The 18,477-nt window shown below is 40.0% G+C and overlaps 1 protein-coding gene across 9 annotated transcripts in view; it reads right to left on the bottom strand.

Moving 5' to 3' along the window:
* ZNRF3 (zinc and ring finger 3) overlaps positions 1–18,477 on the bottom strand; it is a 127,902-nt gene that overhangs the window by 6,116 nt on the left and 103,309 nt on the right. For all 9 annotated transcript variants that reach the window (XM_026071560.1, XM_026071553.1, XM_026071557.1 and 6 more), the window contains 5 exons: positions 9,272–9,346; positions 5,504–5,635; positions 4,462–4,572; positions 3,034–3,201; positions 796–898 (listed from right to left, as the gene is read on the bottom strand). In XM_026071560.1, the coding sequence (XP_025927345.1) occupies positions 796–898; positions 3,034–3,201; positions 4,462–4,572; positions 5,504–5,635; positions 9,272–9,346 (589 nt within the window). The remainder of the gene's footprint in view (positions 1–795; positions 899–3,033; positions 3,202–4,461; positions 4,573–5,503; positions 5,636–9,271; positions 9,347–18,477) is intronic.

Below are 18,477 nucleotides of genomic sequence, written 5' to 3'. Positions count from 1 at the left end.
GAAATAAGGACAGAGAAACAGTGATAGGAGGGAAGAAAAAGGAAAATACTTTATGTAGGAAAGACAGATATTTGGTTCTAAATTTAGTTACATTTTGGGCACAACAGAGTTTAAAAAAAAAAAAAGCATCAACTTGTTAAAGAGGAAAAAGAAACAACTCAAAGTCAGTCAAGTGCCTCTGTCAGGAAGCTTCTGAAACACTTAAATGTATTTGCTAGAAAAGAAATAGCAGTGAAGTGGCTGCACATACTGTTCTTCTACATGCAAAGACTGCTACTTACAAAGCATTCCCGATCTTGCAGGTTAAGAGCAAGCCTCAGAATCATGATTTAAGTTTTCACATTAGCTGTTACTTTACATAAATGTGCATTAACAAAAAACATTTTCAAGCCATAGGAACTGAAAGAAGGAGAAGGCAAATAAGGAAAACCACATTCCAAATTAAAACACAAAGAAGAAATCAAAGCCAATGCATTTCCTTTTCTTCATACTTATGAAGAGAAAATACACACATCTTAAGTTTATTTGTCCTTCTGCCATTCAGAGGCTGACCAATGCTGCCCTCTGCAGGGCATAGAGCCCAGAGCAAGGGAAAATCAGAACTGACCCATTTTTTCAGGGCATGCAGTCATTTTTAAAGAGCTTACCATCCCTAACTAGGGTTGCAGTACAACAAAGACTATGGGCTCTGTGGAGATTTACATACTGGCACAATTTCTGTTTCATCTTGTAAGCTGTGAAGTCTAAAACGGGCCACACAACTGAGCATCTGTGCTCACGAGTGTCAGCACTTACCTATAATGTTATGGCGGCAGTGAGGGCAGGTATGATGCTGCAGTAGCCACGGATCCACACATTTCTTGTGAAATCGGTGAGTGCAGGGAATGACACGCAGTTCCTACAGGAACAAAAGGGATGTGAAAAAAATGCTTCTTCCTAAGGAGTGAATCCTCACAGCTTATTCCTGGTTTTTTCAACCCAGCTACTAAACAGATCAATTCCTAGTCTCAAAAAAAGTGATTAGGAAGAAAGAAACGCTGTCTGTTTCAACATAGCCAAGAACACAATGACTAGTGATTCAGTAGTCACTAAGAGAATGGTCTGCAGACATGTTAGAACTCCATACAGCCATCCTACATGTCTTTAAGACACTTTTCGCTATGTACCCCTGCCCTAACACTTTGGAGGACCCCATCATTAAAGTTTTCCTTAATACAGTCCATGAACTTAAGAAAAAAAAAGAGAGAGAGAGAGAAAGAGAGAGAGAGAATGAGAGAGAATGAGAGAGAGAGAGACACACACACACAACCCATTTAATGCAGTCAACAATAATGCTGTATTTTATCTCCAACTAGCAGCCATGGCAAATGCCCAGGGAAAAGTAAGAACAAGACAGCATATATGATACTTCATCCCTTGYCCAGCACTCTTATTTTTCAGCTATTATCTGTTTATGGTATTTCCTGAGTCTGCTGAGTATCTGCCTATTCAGAAACCCTCAACAAATCTTTCCTCCAAGCACTGCTCAAGTCTCCCCTTGACTCAGGGGTCTGCATTTGTAACATGCTTTGGCAAGAGTTTCAAAGGACTATCACCTGCTGGAAGAGAACCACCACATTTTGTTTCAGATTGGGTCCTGTCAGCTTCATTTAATTGCCCCAATCTTGTACTGGAAAACAATGAACATCCGACTCTTGTTCATGCTCTCCATTCATGATTCTCTATCATAACGCCCTCTCCTCCATATCATTTTTCTTTCCAGATCAGGACTAAATAGTCCTAGCCTGCTTAGTCATTCCTTTTAAAGAAACCATTCCAAATCTTTGATTACTTTGTGACTGCCCTTTTCTGAAGCATCTTAATTTCCAGCATGTCTTTCTTGAAATGAGGGGATCAGAAGTGCACATAGTATTCAATGAGAGAACAACCCTGAACTTATGAAGTGGCATAATTGTTTTCTCTGTTCTGTTCTCTAGACTTTTCCTTCTCATTCCTAATACCTGATTTGCCTTTTTGACTGCTACAAAGCATTGAACTGTTTTCACAGAGGTCCCTACAACAGCCTCAAGATCTTGTTCCTGAATGATAATGCTCAGCTCAGAATGGATCACCTTATACATGTGAAGCTACCATATGTTCTTCTCTATGTGCATCACTTCACATTGAAGTTTATGCACAAATTTATTGTCCAGTCAGCTTTGTACTATCCTGAAATTTGTCTGCCCTCATTCTTGCTCCTCTAAATAATTTCCCATCAGCCAACTTCACTAACTCTCTGCTCAGAGCTTGTAGCCCTCAGATACTGACACAGCTGATACGTTCTATTGCCTGAAAAAGAATGAATCTTTTAAGAACCACTTCAAAAAAATATGCCCTCAAATCATTTTTTATATGGAAGTTTAAAGCTGTAAATGTTGACTGTCTTTGTTCTACGTGGCCTACTTTCTATTTCATACCCTTCATTGCTTCCTCTCGGTGGCATTATGCCAAAGAAAGCAATCACCAACGTCAACACAGAGATGGTAACTGAGGAGTTAAAAGTCTCTTCCTGAGCCTTTTGGAGTCTCCTCCTCCTCCTCTGGTTTCCCAGCAGTGCTGTGTACCTGGCACTTTAAAGGCACCATCAGAGCCTGAGAAGCAAAGGACAAAATGTATCCCTTATGTCCATGACTGTTTGCACGCACCATCACCTTGGATAGCATAACATTTGATAAAAATAATGAGATCTCTAAATGTTTAGGAAGCCCCGACTTTTCTTACAAATACCTCCTCAGAAAATGAATGTGAGGGAGGCATCAACCTGCAGAATGAGATCCCTCAACTCTACCTCTGTAGCATGGGAAAGCCCTTGAGACTTCCTTTGGGAGCTGCAGAATGCAGTTGAGGCTGTCCCTGAGTAGGTTACTTGATGCAACCAGTCTGGCAACCCTCAGCCTCAATGCACAATGTACCCAACAGTCAGCTGCTTGCCACAGTGCTAAAAATAATTCAGCCATACTCTCAACCAGGTTGAAGAAACTATTTATCCTTTACCTCCCCATCAATGTACTTCTCCAAGCAGATGGCACAGTCAGAGGTAGAGCTGCTACTGAGTGTGTCCAGTGCTCCACAGCTACCTTCTCGGTGTCCCTTACTTTTGGACTTAAACTTCCTGGTTTCCATTTTTTCCAGTGCTTGCACTGCAAGCCTGTTCATAGAATTCTACAAAAAAAAAAAAAAAAAAAAAAGGGAAAAAAAAAAGGAAGGCAACACTGTGGCATAGGGATTGTAGGAGCAGAGAAATGCCACCATATCAAATTAACACATCTCACCAAATCACATCAGGTTCAGACTGCTGTACAATTTCATAAATTAAGCAGGGAGAAGGCTAACTAGAATTTAGATCAGAAGCTTCATGAAAAGAATGTATGCCACCTGCATGAGTGAGAATGATGAGCTAATTCGAATTGAAACAGGGTAAAGGTGCACACAATTGGGATACACTGCAATTGCTTAAATGATAGGCAGCAACTATTTAAGGCATCGTATAGAACTCTGTGAGGAACTTTTTCTTAATCTGTCAATATTGACTGTAATGCCCCATTATGGTATTACTACCATAGTACTAGAGGCAGTATTTCAGACAAGAATTAAAATGAAATGTTACTGAATTAGCTATATCATTTCAGTCTCCTCCCCCCTCAAAATTTAGTTTATGAACATCAATAATGGAAGTCTAGGAAGACGGTGAATTGTTTTCGTTTTACTGTAGAATGCATCATCTCCCTTTCTAACACTCCTACTACATGCTGTTGGTCCATAATATCTTGGATTACTATGCAAGATGTGCAAGTGAGGAGCTCTAAGCACCTACAGTGCTTTGCATTCCTTTTATATATATATATGTATGTATGTATACTGGACAGCCTACAACTACAAGCCACAAAGTCCATTAGCTTCTATTTGCTGTCCCTTTCATGTCTGACAGGAAAAACTGAAAATATCTCATCTAGAATTATTCCTAACCAAACTTTTTACCTTGCAGCCTTCTCCCATTAAGAATCAAAGGATGTCATTCTATTGAAAAGAGTTGCAATTTCTTTGTAACCCTGATATTCCTTCCACAATATAGCAACAAGACTGTGGACTTCTTTTGAAGTACACCAATGCTACTGATAATCAACCTCTGAACAACCAGAAACACTCTTCCCTTCCAAAGGCACTTCTAAATCCACTGCTTCCACATATCCTTTTCATTTCAAGAATTAACTGAACAGACATCCCAGTTCAATGCACATCTCCTTTAAAGACATTTGTAAGTCTTTTCAAAAGCTCTGCATCCATGGATAAACCCCTTTCCACACAGATGGTTATTCTAAATCAATGTTCTGCATTTCAGAAGTAGTGACCAAGTTCTGTGAAAAAAAAGTAAGAGACAGCTATCTTCCAGCATTCAATGAATATATCGTTAACTGGTCTTACCTGACTACGTCGCTGTTTCAGTTTGATCTTGACAAGAAGAATGAGGCAAACAAGAGACACAACCACAAAAAAGGCCAGGAAAATTCCCATATCAAAGTACTCGGTGGGTTGCTTAAAAATTAAAACAAAAATATTAATTTTTCCTCTCCTTAGATCATATTTAAATCTATTGTTCCTTTCTTTTCTCTACTCTCTCAGTGGTCAGTTTACATGTACACAGTGCCAATGGCAAGAATCAAAGCACACACTGTCTTGATCATTCACTATGACTCTATGAGACAAAACCAGGTGTTCATACTTTATTGCAAGTGAGTGAAATACGGAGATTGACAGTCATGGGATGTCAGTTTTATAGCATCTCTGAACTGATCCTACAAAAACGAGTCATTTTTCCCCAAGTGAATCACACTAATACAAATTTTCATGGGTTACTGGTTTGCTTGCACACATATGGAAGCAAAAATCAAAGTTTGAATCTTCAGCAAATTGCCCACTTCTCATATACTTCATATTTCTTAACAAAAGAATTCCGTAAGAATACAACAAAAATGAAATGGAAACTGGGTAATGGCTGATCTTTAGGTTTGTTTTGATCATGTAAACTACATGTAGGAAGTGTTCCCGAGAAAAAAAATCTCAGAAAAACTATTTTATATTATAAATATAATTTTCAGATACCAAATACTTAACCCAAATTTAAAATACTAAATAAGAATTATTAGTCAACACTGGGAAGACTGTCTTACAAATCTGAACTCCCAGGAGTGTGCAATAATTAATTTATTTAGGAAAAAGGAAAATTAGTATATAAAATAGTTGGCCATTTACAAATTAAAGAGGATCCTTATGAAAGACATCATGGGTCACATTGAGGATGCAGTTACTTAATTCTATTTAGAATGTAGAATAGAATTTCGCATCTATTGGTGATCACAGGATGCATCAAACATCATCTTCCCAATCAGTGCAGTTAACAAGCACTGCATGAAAAAGCAGCAGTGTAATACATGTAATACCTAGATAAAGTTTCTTAAAGTCTCACCCGTGGGGCGCGATGCTGAATCCTTGCTCGTGCCACTTTCTGCTTATTAACTATGTTCATTAGCTTAACAGCATCAGCACCTTTCACATACACCACTGGTCTCTTCAGGGGGTCTTCTGAGCCCTGGTTCAGCTAGAACACAAAGAAATAACCTACTCAAAGGCACATTTCAGGACAAATAACTCTTTTGGAGAAAGGAGAGAAAAGGAAAGGAGTATGAAGATGGAAATAATTCAAGCATCAGTTGTTCTTTTCTAGCACAACCCTTCACTTAAGTGTTCACACATTCAAGCCTGAATTTAACTTTTGAATTAACCTGATTTTTTAATTCAATTTTTTTACTGACCAAAACTAAAATGCGAGTATAAGCAAATGTTACTTCTGAACAGCAGCTCAACTTAAGCGCATTATGTGCCAGTGCATATTTTAATACAGTAATAAATTAAACTTCATAATGAAGAATAAAAATCTGCATTATTCCAATAAAAATCGGCCTTGCAACTCTATAATTTTTTGAACCTTTTGTTATTTCAACTTCGAAGTTATATGATTTATATACAGATTTCTTTGGCTTTCTGAACAATCTCATGTCAAGAGCGTGAATTCCTACCTCTTAGGTTCATTGTACCTTGCCCATTTACTCAGGTCTGTAATTTCTGGTGCTTAATTCCACAAACTCATTCAAGCAGTTATTTGGGTTGTAGCACTTACTAGAGCTACTGAGGGAGGCATAGATAGCTTAATTTGCCCTGGAGCAGCCTTCCAGGTCCAGCTGAGCTCTTTTGAAAGGCCAAACCATAGAATCCGAGAATAATTCAGGTTGCAGGGGACCTCTGGAGTCCAACCTCCTGCTCAAAGAAGGGTCAGCTCTGAGATCAGACCAGGTTGCTCATGGCTTTATCCAGTCAGGTCTTGAAAACCTTCAAGGATAGAGACTACAAAACTTCTCTGGGCAACCAATCCAACCAATCTGCTGAACTACATACCAGAGTGAGGAAGAGCAAGACAAGAGAACTGTTCTGCTACCAAATGGCGCACACATGGTAAATTCAAACAGCCTATTCTGACCCAAAAGAGAAATCCTAACGCTGAGACTGACTGATACGAAATAAGCAATCCACTGACAAACAGATGAAGATAGTACAGGGGAAAGGAATGAAATGACAGGAGTTTGAGCAGATCGAACAAGARTAGCATATGGCAGCGATACCGTACCTACTGGCTAAAGCATGACTAAGACATGCAGAAATTACCAACTGGCTGGTCTATCACTCTGCTTACAAAGTGCTCTACTTAGTAGGTCCAGATAATGATGGTAGATTTCATAGAGACTTTAAAGCAGAACCTTACCAGTATTTAACTGGGCTTCTGAAAAACAGATCAAATTATTTTGTGAGAGAGATGTCTTCTGAAGAGCTAAAAGCTAGCTCACATACTAGAATCCAACCCAGGGATTCTATGTGTCTACAAGGCCTGCTGGCCTAAGGCCAAATCCAATCACTATCTTTAGGTTCCCTGACACATACTCTCTCTCTCTCTAGGCTTCTTGTCTAGGAAATAATTAATTTGCTTCGCCAGTAGCTTTTGCACATTGCTAGACTTTTGCTACACATGACGTTCTGGATACTGTTACTCCTCTTCAAACTATGTGAAAGTAAAACCAAGAGACAAATCAGACTTCACAGAGCAACTTCTAAAAATGAAGCTTCATTCTTAGTCTACAGAAAAAGATATTCAGATCAATGGAAAAACAAAACAAAAAATCTGCATGTAAAGCCTTGCACTTAATTCTTCAGCATTCAGAGCCCTTTCATTTGGTAGCAATATTGGTACCAAACTGTCCAAGGACAATCTTCCCGGTCAGTCCTGCTTCATGTTTCTGTTTAATGGCTGGCAGGAAGGATCACCTTTTATAATCTTCCAGTCCTCCTTTTCAGAGTACTCCCCCTTAGTTGTTCCATTGATTGGTTACAAGCAGATCTGGGAAAGCTTCCTAAAGCAGCAGCTCCCCTCACTGTGCTAGGATACTTCCATTTGAACGAAGGATACTTCGGATCAACTCATGTCAGTTTTTCCTCCATTGTTATCCATCTGTCATTGTTTTCCACAATTCTATTCCAAGATGGAGGTTAAAAAAAACATTTTCAAATTTCATCAGCATCAGTCTTGGATTCTGAAAATGGTCAGCAAAGGTGATTTCAGGTATGAAGATGGTATAAGCCTCACAATGCACAGACTGTCTCAGAATCTCTTAAAAAACATTTAAAATTGGGTGCAGTGGAATCAGTACCTTTTTCAGGGATAGCTCTTTGCAGATCTCTCAGTCCATTGACATGCAGAACTAACCTGATCTCACTTTTCTTTAGAGATTTAAGCAACAAGACAATTTAGCACAAACTCTGATCTTGAAAAAATACTTGAAGTAATAGGTTTTACATGCTTTCAAGCACCTTAGCACAAAAAGTAAACATTTTTTTAGTGTTTCTTAGAAGGAATGACTGCCAAGAGGCCATTGCTTGTGGAACTCTTTCTCAGAGTGCCAAATCATACTTATTTTAAAGACAAATTAATTATCGTCCCCTCACGTCAAGGGTTCTGAAGACTTTGGCTGAGAATTAAAATGCATGAAACACAAGTGTCCAGAGCAGCATGAGAAGGGAGCCAAACAACTAACACTTACAGTTACAGTATGAAAGCTAGATAGCTGTAGCCATTCACCTCCTGTTTGTGTATGTTTGCATAAGCTGCTCCTCTGTCCTCTAACAGAGCCTACGTTGTCAGCTGCTGCACTAAGCCACTAACCTCTTCCCTGTTTACTGGTACCAACATTTTCAACTGTCCACTAGACCGGTTTCTCAAATTTGGTGGATAGTTGCACCCAGGTTACTGTCAAGAATCAAGGAAGGACAGCTACTACTGGTAGAGGGAAGGGAGCAGGAATCACTGACTCAGCTTCATAAGTTCAGAGCAGAGCTGCTGAAAGTAACTGCAAAATGTAATAGAGAGAAAATACCGGTGTGTGTGTGTGAATAAACAGATTTCAGCTTTGTGCAGATAAATTTTCTGTGTACAAAAGGGGAAAAACTGTCCCTGAGAATGTTTGCCAGATCAAGGCTGTAACCTTGATGCAAAGCACAGTTCTCAAAGCATCCATTGCACAGGGTCTGCATTCGTTTGTCCAACAGATGCTCATTTCAGCTTTTTTAACCTAAACATACCCTACTTGTCTACCAAAGATGTAGCCCAGAAATCATCAGCTGAGGGGAAAAAAAAATGTTTAGAACTTTTCTAAGAATCTTGTTTAGAACAAGGTTTGGAAGCCATTTTGCAACCTCAAAAATGGTGGTTGCTTGACAGTGGCTGCTTCCAGTGAGTATTATCAGTCGCAAGCTGGGTAGGTCCAAACAGACAGCATTTTGTACACAGAGTTGGGCAAAGAGAACTTCCTTAACTAAATAACGGGCCACAAAAATCTGCCTCTGTCCTTTCTCAAAACCCCAATCCCAATCCTGGATTCTCTGTTCTAGCAGCAGGCAAAAAAATACCTCCCAAACTTCCCTTTTTCTTTCATATTCTCAACATCTCCATTGCTTCTTGCCTGCCAAAAGAGGAATAGGAAAACCACAGTGCCATGTTACCCAGCGTTAGAAGCAGTATGTCTTCACGTAGGTGTGCTATGAGACGTTGCACGCTCTCAAGTCTTACCTCAGCAGCCCTAAGAAGAACAGCAAGCCCAGAGGGTGAATAAAGCTAGGCCCTTCTTCATACCTGATCAATGGCATCTGGGTTTTCAGAAACATCAAAGATGACTGCTGTGGCTCCTCGCTGCACTGCTCGTTTTGCCTGCAATAGGAAAGACGGCATCCTCAGTTTCACCCCAAAAGACCACCTCTTACCTCAAAAATGACTCCTCCTCATCTCCAGACACCAAACTTAAGTGTGTGGTTTAAAAAAAAAAAAACAAACCCCAAACCACCCATAGAATAATTACAAATATAGGAGTCACTGAACCTCTACGGAGTTCAGTTAAACTTCAGTATAGCTCCTACAGTGTCTCTGCTCCTTCCTACACAGACTTCTTCACCAAGCTTTTAAAGGAATTCAGATGAGATTTAGACCCTCTAAAGACTTTAAATATAATAATTCTTAAAACTAAATTATGTTTTTCTTCCCTCTATGTTACTTTGAAGATCACACTAAAAGGTCCATAAAAAACAACCTTTCCTGTCATTTGGGGTAGAGAGCCAAGCTCATTATTGTAGGAAATAAACGTGGACCAGTTTCTTTACACCTTTTAAGTCTCCTGGGTCATACTCCCTCGCAGTCACAACAAAATCTAGAACACTGCAAACCTTGTGCAAAGTGCCTTTTTGTCCTCATCAGAGGATACTTCTCTTTCTGACCATTAGAGGTCAGAAGTCTTGCATGCAACTCTTCTTATGCAAATAAAATCAAACCTACTTAAGCATAAGGCTTTTCTACAAATACACAGTTCAAAACTGAAGTCACCAACAGCACAGAAGAGGTATTAGAACATATTAAAATCCTCTGGGATACAGAAAACAATGTTTTAACCAGTTTCTGCAAGTGTGCCTCTGTACATTCTGCTGACATGTTGCTCAGTGGCTCCATAAAGCAAACATTCTCAATATCTTTTCAGAACTGTCACTACTTCTGTTGGATGCAGAATGCAAACAGCTATTTCTCCAGGCAATGACAGCTACCACCATCACAGACTAAACAAGAGCACCCTGGCTCTTCACAGAGACAAGCATACCCTGAACTTAAATCGAGATTATAAGATAAACTTATAAAAGTGATGAATTATGAAATACCACTCAGTGTTCTTGTAAAAAGAATGTTGGCCAGGACAGGGCTGTTAGTTTGAACATCTACAGGACTTTTTTTTTTGCGCTATTCCTGGATTTTGTTTTCATTTTAAATCTAATAAAGCACATCAGACAGCACCTGAGGGAAACTAACTCCCAAATGGGGTCTCTGTCTCAGCCCAGCAAATATTCATCCCCTTTGAAGTCAGCACACCTGGCTAATCACTAATAGCTGTCAGGGAGGAAGAGTTTAAAGGAATCTAGTACACATTCTCCATTGCAGAGACATGGCCCTGAGGTGAAAGCTCACCCAAGTTTCCCTAGAAGGTGCTTTTTACAGACACCCAGTGCTTGCAGAACTCTTCAGGACATTTAGACTGTTCTTTCAGGATGGTCAGTTGACAAGCAAGGTACTTCTGATCTCATAAGGTATCTTTGAAGAGAATTTGTAGCTTGGTTCAGAAAAAAGCCTTTGTTCTGTGAACACAGTGAATGAGTAGTTCACAGCACAGCACTTCATCGTTAAATTTCCACCAACAAGATGCAATCTGTATTCCCCACTCTGCATTGCAGAATCATAGGTTAGAGATGAAAAGTACCAATTGACTTCAAAAACTGTGCTGGAGAAGTTATTTTTTTCCCCCATTTATCAAACTTAAAATTAAGCTGTATAAAACAACAGGAAAGAATCCCAAGTAATATAGCCTGAAACACTTTCTRTAAGACTCTTCAACAACAGTATCACACCTGTCAGGAAGATTTCCCTTACTGTTCTGCCTGAATTTTTCCTCCCTCTATCATTTACTCATAGTAAGTTTTATTTATGCCCACTAGCAATTGAGTGACAAGTCAATACTCAGAAGAAAAAATTACCATATGTCATCTTTAGTATCATGGTATTTTTTGGTACCAGTATTTTGAAAGACTCAAATAGTATCATTCATCATTACCACAGTGCTCCCTTTGCTGTAAAATTACTAAATTCCACTCCACTGGGAGGAGCACAGTATCAGCGCTGTGTACATTTATGGGGGCCCAGTGGGGAGTGTGTCCTTTTTGGCAGATGAATAGACAAAATGAGCAACAGACATGTGTCTTCCTGTCCTAAAACTAGTAACTGTCATTCTAAAATGGAAGTTAAGTACCTCTGAACCGCATAAAGCACTGTGAGCGTATGAACGCAACGAACTCTGGCTGTAACTCTGTCCTACAGCTTCGTGGAGAGCTGCACTTCTGAGCTGTCTCTAAGTGCTGATACTTGCACCCTTTGCAGAAACTTTAACGCACTCAGCCTGCTGGATGAAGGCAGATTCAGACACATGTTAAAGTACCTCCTCAATTCCCAACCCTAGCAGTAACACTAGAGGCAAAGTCAGTGTGTTCCCAGCAGCACTGCTGCGCAAGCCCCTGGAGCAGATGCTGTCCTSACAGGAGGTGGACAGCCCCTGCTCCCCCACTCCGGGCTGGGGCAGCGTGCAGGGAGCGGGCGTCGGGCTAGCGGCGTGCCGCTTCCCCTTCTTCACCAGACATGCTGAGCCAGGTCAGCTCCAGCCAGCACCACCCAGCAATTTTTGCCAGGCCCCAAGCAAAGGAAGAGAGCGAGAGCGCTGCGCAGCCTCCTACCAGCAGTTCCCCCTCAGCACATTGTCCCGCTCCCCATCCCAGGTCCCAGCCATGTCCCCGCTGCCGAGCACAAAGCTGAAAAGCGCCCTGGCGGGCAGCGGGCCCGGTCCCTCCCCAACTCGGCAGTGCTGAGTCGCAGTCGCGGCCGCGGCCGAGTGGCAGAGGCGTGCGAGCAGGCCGGGCCCAGGCGCAGGCTCTCGGGGCTCCTCGCCTTCCTCCCTGCCGCGCAGGCGGGCGGCCTGGCCCGGCCCGGGCCCAGGCCTCCCCGCGGCCCGCCTCAGGAGCCCTGGAAAGCCTCGCCACCACTGCGCCCTACTTCCCTACCCAAAGGAGGATCATGTAGGACAACTAAAGCCAATACGGGTTTGAAAATACCCTATCCGCCTGTCAGGAACTGGGACAGCTCAAAAGAACGCAGCAAGTTAAGTCCCACTTATAGACTGGGATCATTCTAACAGGCATGTGATTTTTCATTTTAGGCTGTTCAACATTTAAAGACTGCCCCTGAAAAACTTTTTTTTTTTTTTTTTTTAAAGCAAAGTGGCCAAAACCTAAATCAAAAAGAAAGACACAAGTTGGAAGAGGGGAAGAAAAAAGTTATATAGGTGCATTCTTTACCTTCATAATATCTAATATCAAACAAACAAAAAGGCATTTCCTCAATTCAATTCCCATGCAATTGACAGAGAGCAGTAAAGGTGCAGGGCCATCACTTGCAGAGATTATTTCCCTTCAGTGGTTAAAAAACCCCCCAATAAACTACTGTCACTACACCCCAGTACTACTACTCTTTCCTTTATCAAAGACCAGTGCAAAAAATTATAACCACACTTTTAGTAATTCAAATGATCATTCTTTGTTGATAAAGACTACAGCCTCCCAGTCTTTCCCTGCTTGCATGCAGAGTTTGAAAGCCTGCACTACAGAACAACGGACTCTGACCTGTTTGCTCTACATGGCCACTAAAAGCAAGTGTCACCATTGTAACTTTTTATGTAAAGCACTTCTACGTCTGGATTGGATTGGTAGGGAGGTTATGTATGCTCTGTATACATCAGCAGCATATAGGGCTCAATCATGCAAAAAGACTCATCAGAGGCGCTTAAGTGCTCCTTTTTCCTAGCAGCAGGACTGGAAATGACATCTTTAGCAAGCCCTGTATTGGCAATTTACAAATTCTTTTGTCCTTAAGTACAAAAATAACAAGCCACAACAAACAGGTTAGATATAAGTAGCTCTCTATAGGATAGAGACAAGTAACCTGTTGTCTTACTTGACCAGCACAACCTTAATTTACTGTCAGGAATCACAGTAAGTTTTGTGGAAAGGAATTATGTTCTTTACAGGGGCATCTGACTGTTACAGCATTTCCCCCTTTCTGTGTTATATATAATGATGTACAAATTATGGTTTGTACTTGCAACCTATGCCACTGTATCTAGGTGTTGTGGTTGGGAACTGCCTTACTTAGGCAAAAAACCTCTCAAACCATTTCTGGTAGAGCACAGATGGTCAACAAGGGAGACCTGACAAAAATCTGGGTGCATACAGATAAAAAAGAGAAGTCTTCTCATTTTCTACTTTCATTTTTAGGAATGAAGTTCCAAATGTGGAATGTCTGTTCCTACAAGGAGTCCTCTGGTATGCATCTCTTATCCTGATCACAGCTGGTAGTCCCTGGGATATGAAGAAGGTTCGTGCTGCTCACAGGGAGGCCCTCTTTTCCTAAACGAGCTCTGACTCAGCTCCCTAACTCCTGCTGCCCAGATAAGGGTACTTCATAAGGCAAATTACAGCTTGAATCTCATATTGCTTGTTGTGTGAACTTGGAGATAGCTATGGATACGTTAGGTCTTCGTTTCCTTACCTCAGTTCCACTTTTAAGCTTCCTCAGTGTCAATTACAATCCACTGGAAAGGTCCTCACAGGTCTGGACACTTACATAAGGAGCAAAAACCCCTCCAATTTTGTTTTTCAAATCTGAGCACTGAAAACTTTCACAGATTCCTTCCACAGGTTTCAAAGTGCCCCAATAAGTACAGCTGCAATACAGCCAGAATCACACAGGCCAAAGAAGACAGAGCAACAACCAGCACTTTTGGCGGATGCAGATAACAGGCCATGCAAAAGTAGTCTATATTGCATAAATTTGCTAGAGGGGAGGAACAAGTCTTTAGAATTGCTGAAGGGCAAAGGAACAGGAAGGAGTCTATTAACAGCATGGTAACATCTTGGAGTGGTGATACAGACGGAGCAAAAAAACCCCACCACACCTGATGAGGAAAGCAATATTTGTATTTAAAATTTATCCTAGCAATCTGGAGTAACAAAAGCAGCAAAGGAAACAGAGAACTTAGTCTACAACTGCAATGAGCATTTTCAGCAATGTATTGCAACTATAACAGCAGCAAATACTGTAGGCTGTATTCCAATATCCATTCTAACCTTTTCTTTTGTTACTTATATACAGATTCAAATTCCACTTCCACTAATGTTTTTCTATGTTGTTTTCAAGTTTTATGATTTTTTTCTCCTGAAAGTGCATGCAAAATCAGCTTATCTCAGAACAGCATATAAATTTTTCTTGTTCTGTAGAAGGAAATATTTGTATTTCTTCTTGATAACAGAGTTAAAAGTAACTACACCTGAGTATTTTTAATATTAGTGCCATTTAAAACTAGCATTGTCAAATCTTCAAAAGTTTATTTTTTTTATACATCTTTGATGTAGCATACGGCAGCTAAAGGTGCTTCTGCAATACTTCATTTAATCATAAGCCAGGCATGGAACAATCATGCAAGTTAGTAGTGTTTTCCCCTTAAAAAACAAAAAGAAAACAAGCTGCAAAAATCCACTGTCTTGTGTATCAACAATACTATAGAACTATAGGGTTTGAGTTAAACTTCAAATTTATAATTTGAGATTATCACCTGGATTATATCATCTGTTCCCTATGGAAGAAGATGACAGTAGCAGAGAAACAAAGGCAATCAAGCTCGTGAACTAAGAATGCTGTTAAAATAAGCAGCAAAAATTTGTACTCATCTACACCATAACATATAGAGAACACACACCTTGACTGTAACCCCTATTAGAGTTTCAGCCAGTTTAGGAATCTTTTCAAATGACTCCTTGAATTCTTCTTTGTAAATGAGCATCTGCCATTTGCTATAATTTATTCAAACACCAGGTAGATGTTCGAATATCTTTCCTAACTGAATGCTGGATGCAGGTGCCTCTAAAGCAACCAAACTGATCAGGGATACAATACTTGCCTCTGAATCTGCCCCTCCTCAATTCCTGAAGCATCCCAAGCCTCCTACTTTATCAGAGTCCCTTTGCTGAAGAAAACATTTGCCTACTTCATACTCAAAGATGTGAACAGTAGTATACAGTGTATTTGTTACACATTTTTATAGGCCTTTTATTTTTATTGCAAATACGTTATACTGATTTCATCTATGTTTTTGTAGTGTTTCAATTCACATAGAGATTCTCCTATCACAGTTCATAGAGAAGGCTGAAGAAAAGTTACTTGAGGAGTGTTGGGTCACAGAGACCTATTTGTTATGAACTCACTGTTAATAATCATTATCAGTAAGATGAACATTAAATACTATCTGAGATGAAAACGTGAAAGAATTTACTAGCCCCTGCAATCTAGAGAGCATGAGACAAAACATATGACAGAAGTATGAGGAAAGTATCTCTTCACATCTCCAAGCCTGAGGAAATTCTAGTTATTAAATCTTTCTATAGTTTTCTGAGGTAAAGAACTCTGCACTCCCTTCCTGTGGGCCAGACTAATAGAATAAGGAAGCAGCAGCTTGCTTAATGAGACAAACTTTCAACCCAGGTGGCCAGATGATTATTAAACAGGTGGACCATTTCCTCCCATTCATTCCAAACAGGCAGGAGGACAGCAACAGTCAGAGCAGCAAGAAAGCCTGCCACTTACTGACACAAGGACCCGCAATGCTTGCTGTTATGAACACTTAATAATCTCAGAAGCATCTCCTGCTCTACTTTCTAGTATGACCTCATTCCAATAAATGTCAGTTCTTATGCAACACTTGTGAAATCAACATAAGAAAAAAAGCTGCTTAACAAGGTCCCCATTTAAGAGAAAAATCATACCAATCTCATTAGCCTTTATTCACTACGCTTACTTCCTTTGCCCAAGTCAGAATTCCCTCACAATAAACAGCAGTATTTACATGTGAGCACAGGACACTAATCTGATGGGTTRCAGGGAATGAATAAATTACAGATGAGAGAGGGAATGAGGCTTGGAATCATAGGTGAGGAAAGCAAAGTTCATTAAGCACTTTTAGGTCTGCCACTTACATAAAAATAGTAATGCATTCCACATAAATAAAACAATAACTTAAACCCTTTGTTGAAAATAGCTATTGGTAGAGCCAGACACTATATACTACATATAAACAAAAATGCTCTTTTTAATTTTTTTAATAAACATTCTAGGCACAACTGACAGGCCGAAGAGAGAAAAATATGCTTTAGAAGTATTGGCTGCCTATGTGAAACCTCAGATATATCCTGCTGTTTTAACACTATGTCCTCGCAAATGCTATTCACATTGAGAATCACATATCTGTTTTCCTGGATTAGCCTCTATAGACCATCCTACTCTAGAAATTTTCTTCCTGGAACACAGTACGCTGTAAATAACAAATGTTAACTATAAATATGGTATATAGTACATTACAGAGCTGATTTATTCTCTGAGTTAAGAAAATGTTAAAGATGGGTGTGAGGGGAGAACTGGGCCATGGTTTAGGTAGCAAACAGTACAGATGACATTGAACAGTTTTAGCAAACTAATTTTATTCCGTCAGGTGTCAGCATGTACTACTAGCTGGTCCTCCAAAATGAATGAGGCAGGAAGCAGAAGAGTAAGGATACAGTATGCAGGAGACAGTCCTATAGATCCCAAAAGCAAAACACTACTTTTGGTCAGAACTGAGGAAAGCAGCACAGCTGCAACAGGTATAACCAAGTTTTTTTTGTTGTTGTTGTTGGTTTTTTTTAAACACTGCTATTGCTGTTTTAGGCAGAAAAACTGGTAATTGGTTTGCCCAAACACTGTGCAGAGACAGCTGAGTACAACAGTCAAGAAACTTGGTTTATGCATCCTTGTTTAGTTAAGAACTGAGCCAGACTGACCAAATTTGCACTCCTTTGTCAGTTTTTGAGGTTTTTCCCCTTCAATTTCTTTATGAATTAATAATCATGGAACTTGAGGCATAATCTGTTTAACCCAGCACATCAGACCCAATATGCCATGTCAGGACTCTCCACACTGCAGGGTTAGGGGTCACTAATCTGCCAAAAGAGTGGGATTATGTAAACTGCATGAGATGGAATCCCTTTTCTATAGCTAATTCTTCTGTCAGCTGTCTTTGATCCTCTGAAATACGCAATAAGCCTCTCACATAGCATATTGGTAATATGTAATCACCACTCAACAGCAAGCAGTTTACATAGTCTGTGACTTAAAGGAACATGATTTTTGATGAAAAGGTCCAAAGTCTTACTTTATTCCTTTGGAAAGTCAGGTCAAGGCTTTCAACAATCTTGATTGCTACGGGATACAATCAGAAAGGGACCAGGTTTCCTTTTGTAGTATTTCATCAAAAGAAATGATGTAGCAAAAAGTAGCAAAATCTGTTCCAATAGTCTTTAGCACTCACAAAGCAATTGATTTGCACATTTTCTCCACATCGACAGCAAGTGAGACCACAAAGACGTCAATATTAGCAGAGCTATGATACAGAAAATGCTGTAATAGGCTCTAGAATATCAGCTTTTCTAGTCACCTTCTGCAGACTTGTCCTCATTTGGTTTTGTTCCATTAGCAGAGRGCAGCTTTGGTACTGAAGAAAACATTCATGAGCTTTTATTATCAGAGTTTGACTTCTGCAGAGGCTCTAAGTTTTAAGGAGTCTTCAGTTAAGTGTGGGTAAACCCAGGAAGGTCTACACATGAAAAACAGATCACCTAGGTGGCTAAAGCGTGRTCCTTGTATGAAATGCATGATATATCACATGAATCTCCAGGGTTGACAAGCAGGTTTTGCCACTACCAGTTTGCAATTTCAATCAGTCAAGTAGCATTCAGACTCTGATGCTATGAAAGCCCTAAATTTCTTCAGAAGAGAGGTATGAGTTAAAAAAAAAATCCTATTAAACTGAGCAGTGAGTACAAACTGCACCTCCATTCTACGGATGGCAGCTATAAGCATGATGCAAAAGGTTCACACAAACACAACTGTAGATTTTCAATATTTTAAAAACAGTATCACTTGAAAGTAGGTAATAAAATCCAAGAGTTTTGTGACATGATTCTGACTTCTGCTTGGAATAAAGATTCTCCTTATTACAAGCCAGGTGTAATCTCCTGTCAGGACCAAGATGCACAGGGATTTCAGAAAGTTCTTTCCACCTTGATTTTACAGTACAGCACAGCTACCTTTACAGCGCTATACTTATTACTGCAAAA

Source organism: Apteryx rowi, unplaced genomic scaffold (genome assembly GCF_003343035.1).
Source record: "Apteryx rowi isolate R43461 unplaced genomic scaffold, aptRow1 scaffold_328, whole genome shotgun sequence".
Classification (NCBI taxonomy): domain Eukaryota; kingdom Metazoa; phylum Chordata; class Aves; order Apterygiformes; family Apterygidae; genus Apteryx; species Apteryx rowi.
Note: the sequence above shows the minus strand (reverse complement) of the source record. Positions and strands in the feature narration are given on the sequence as shown.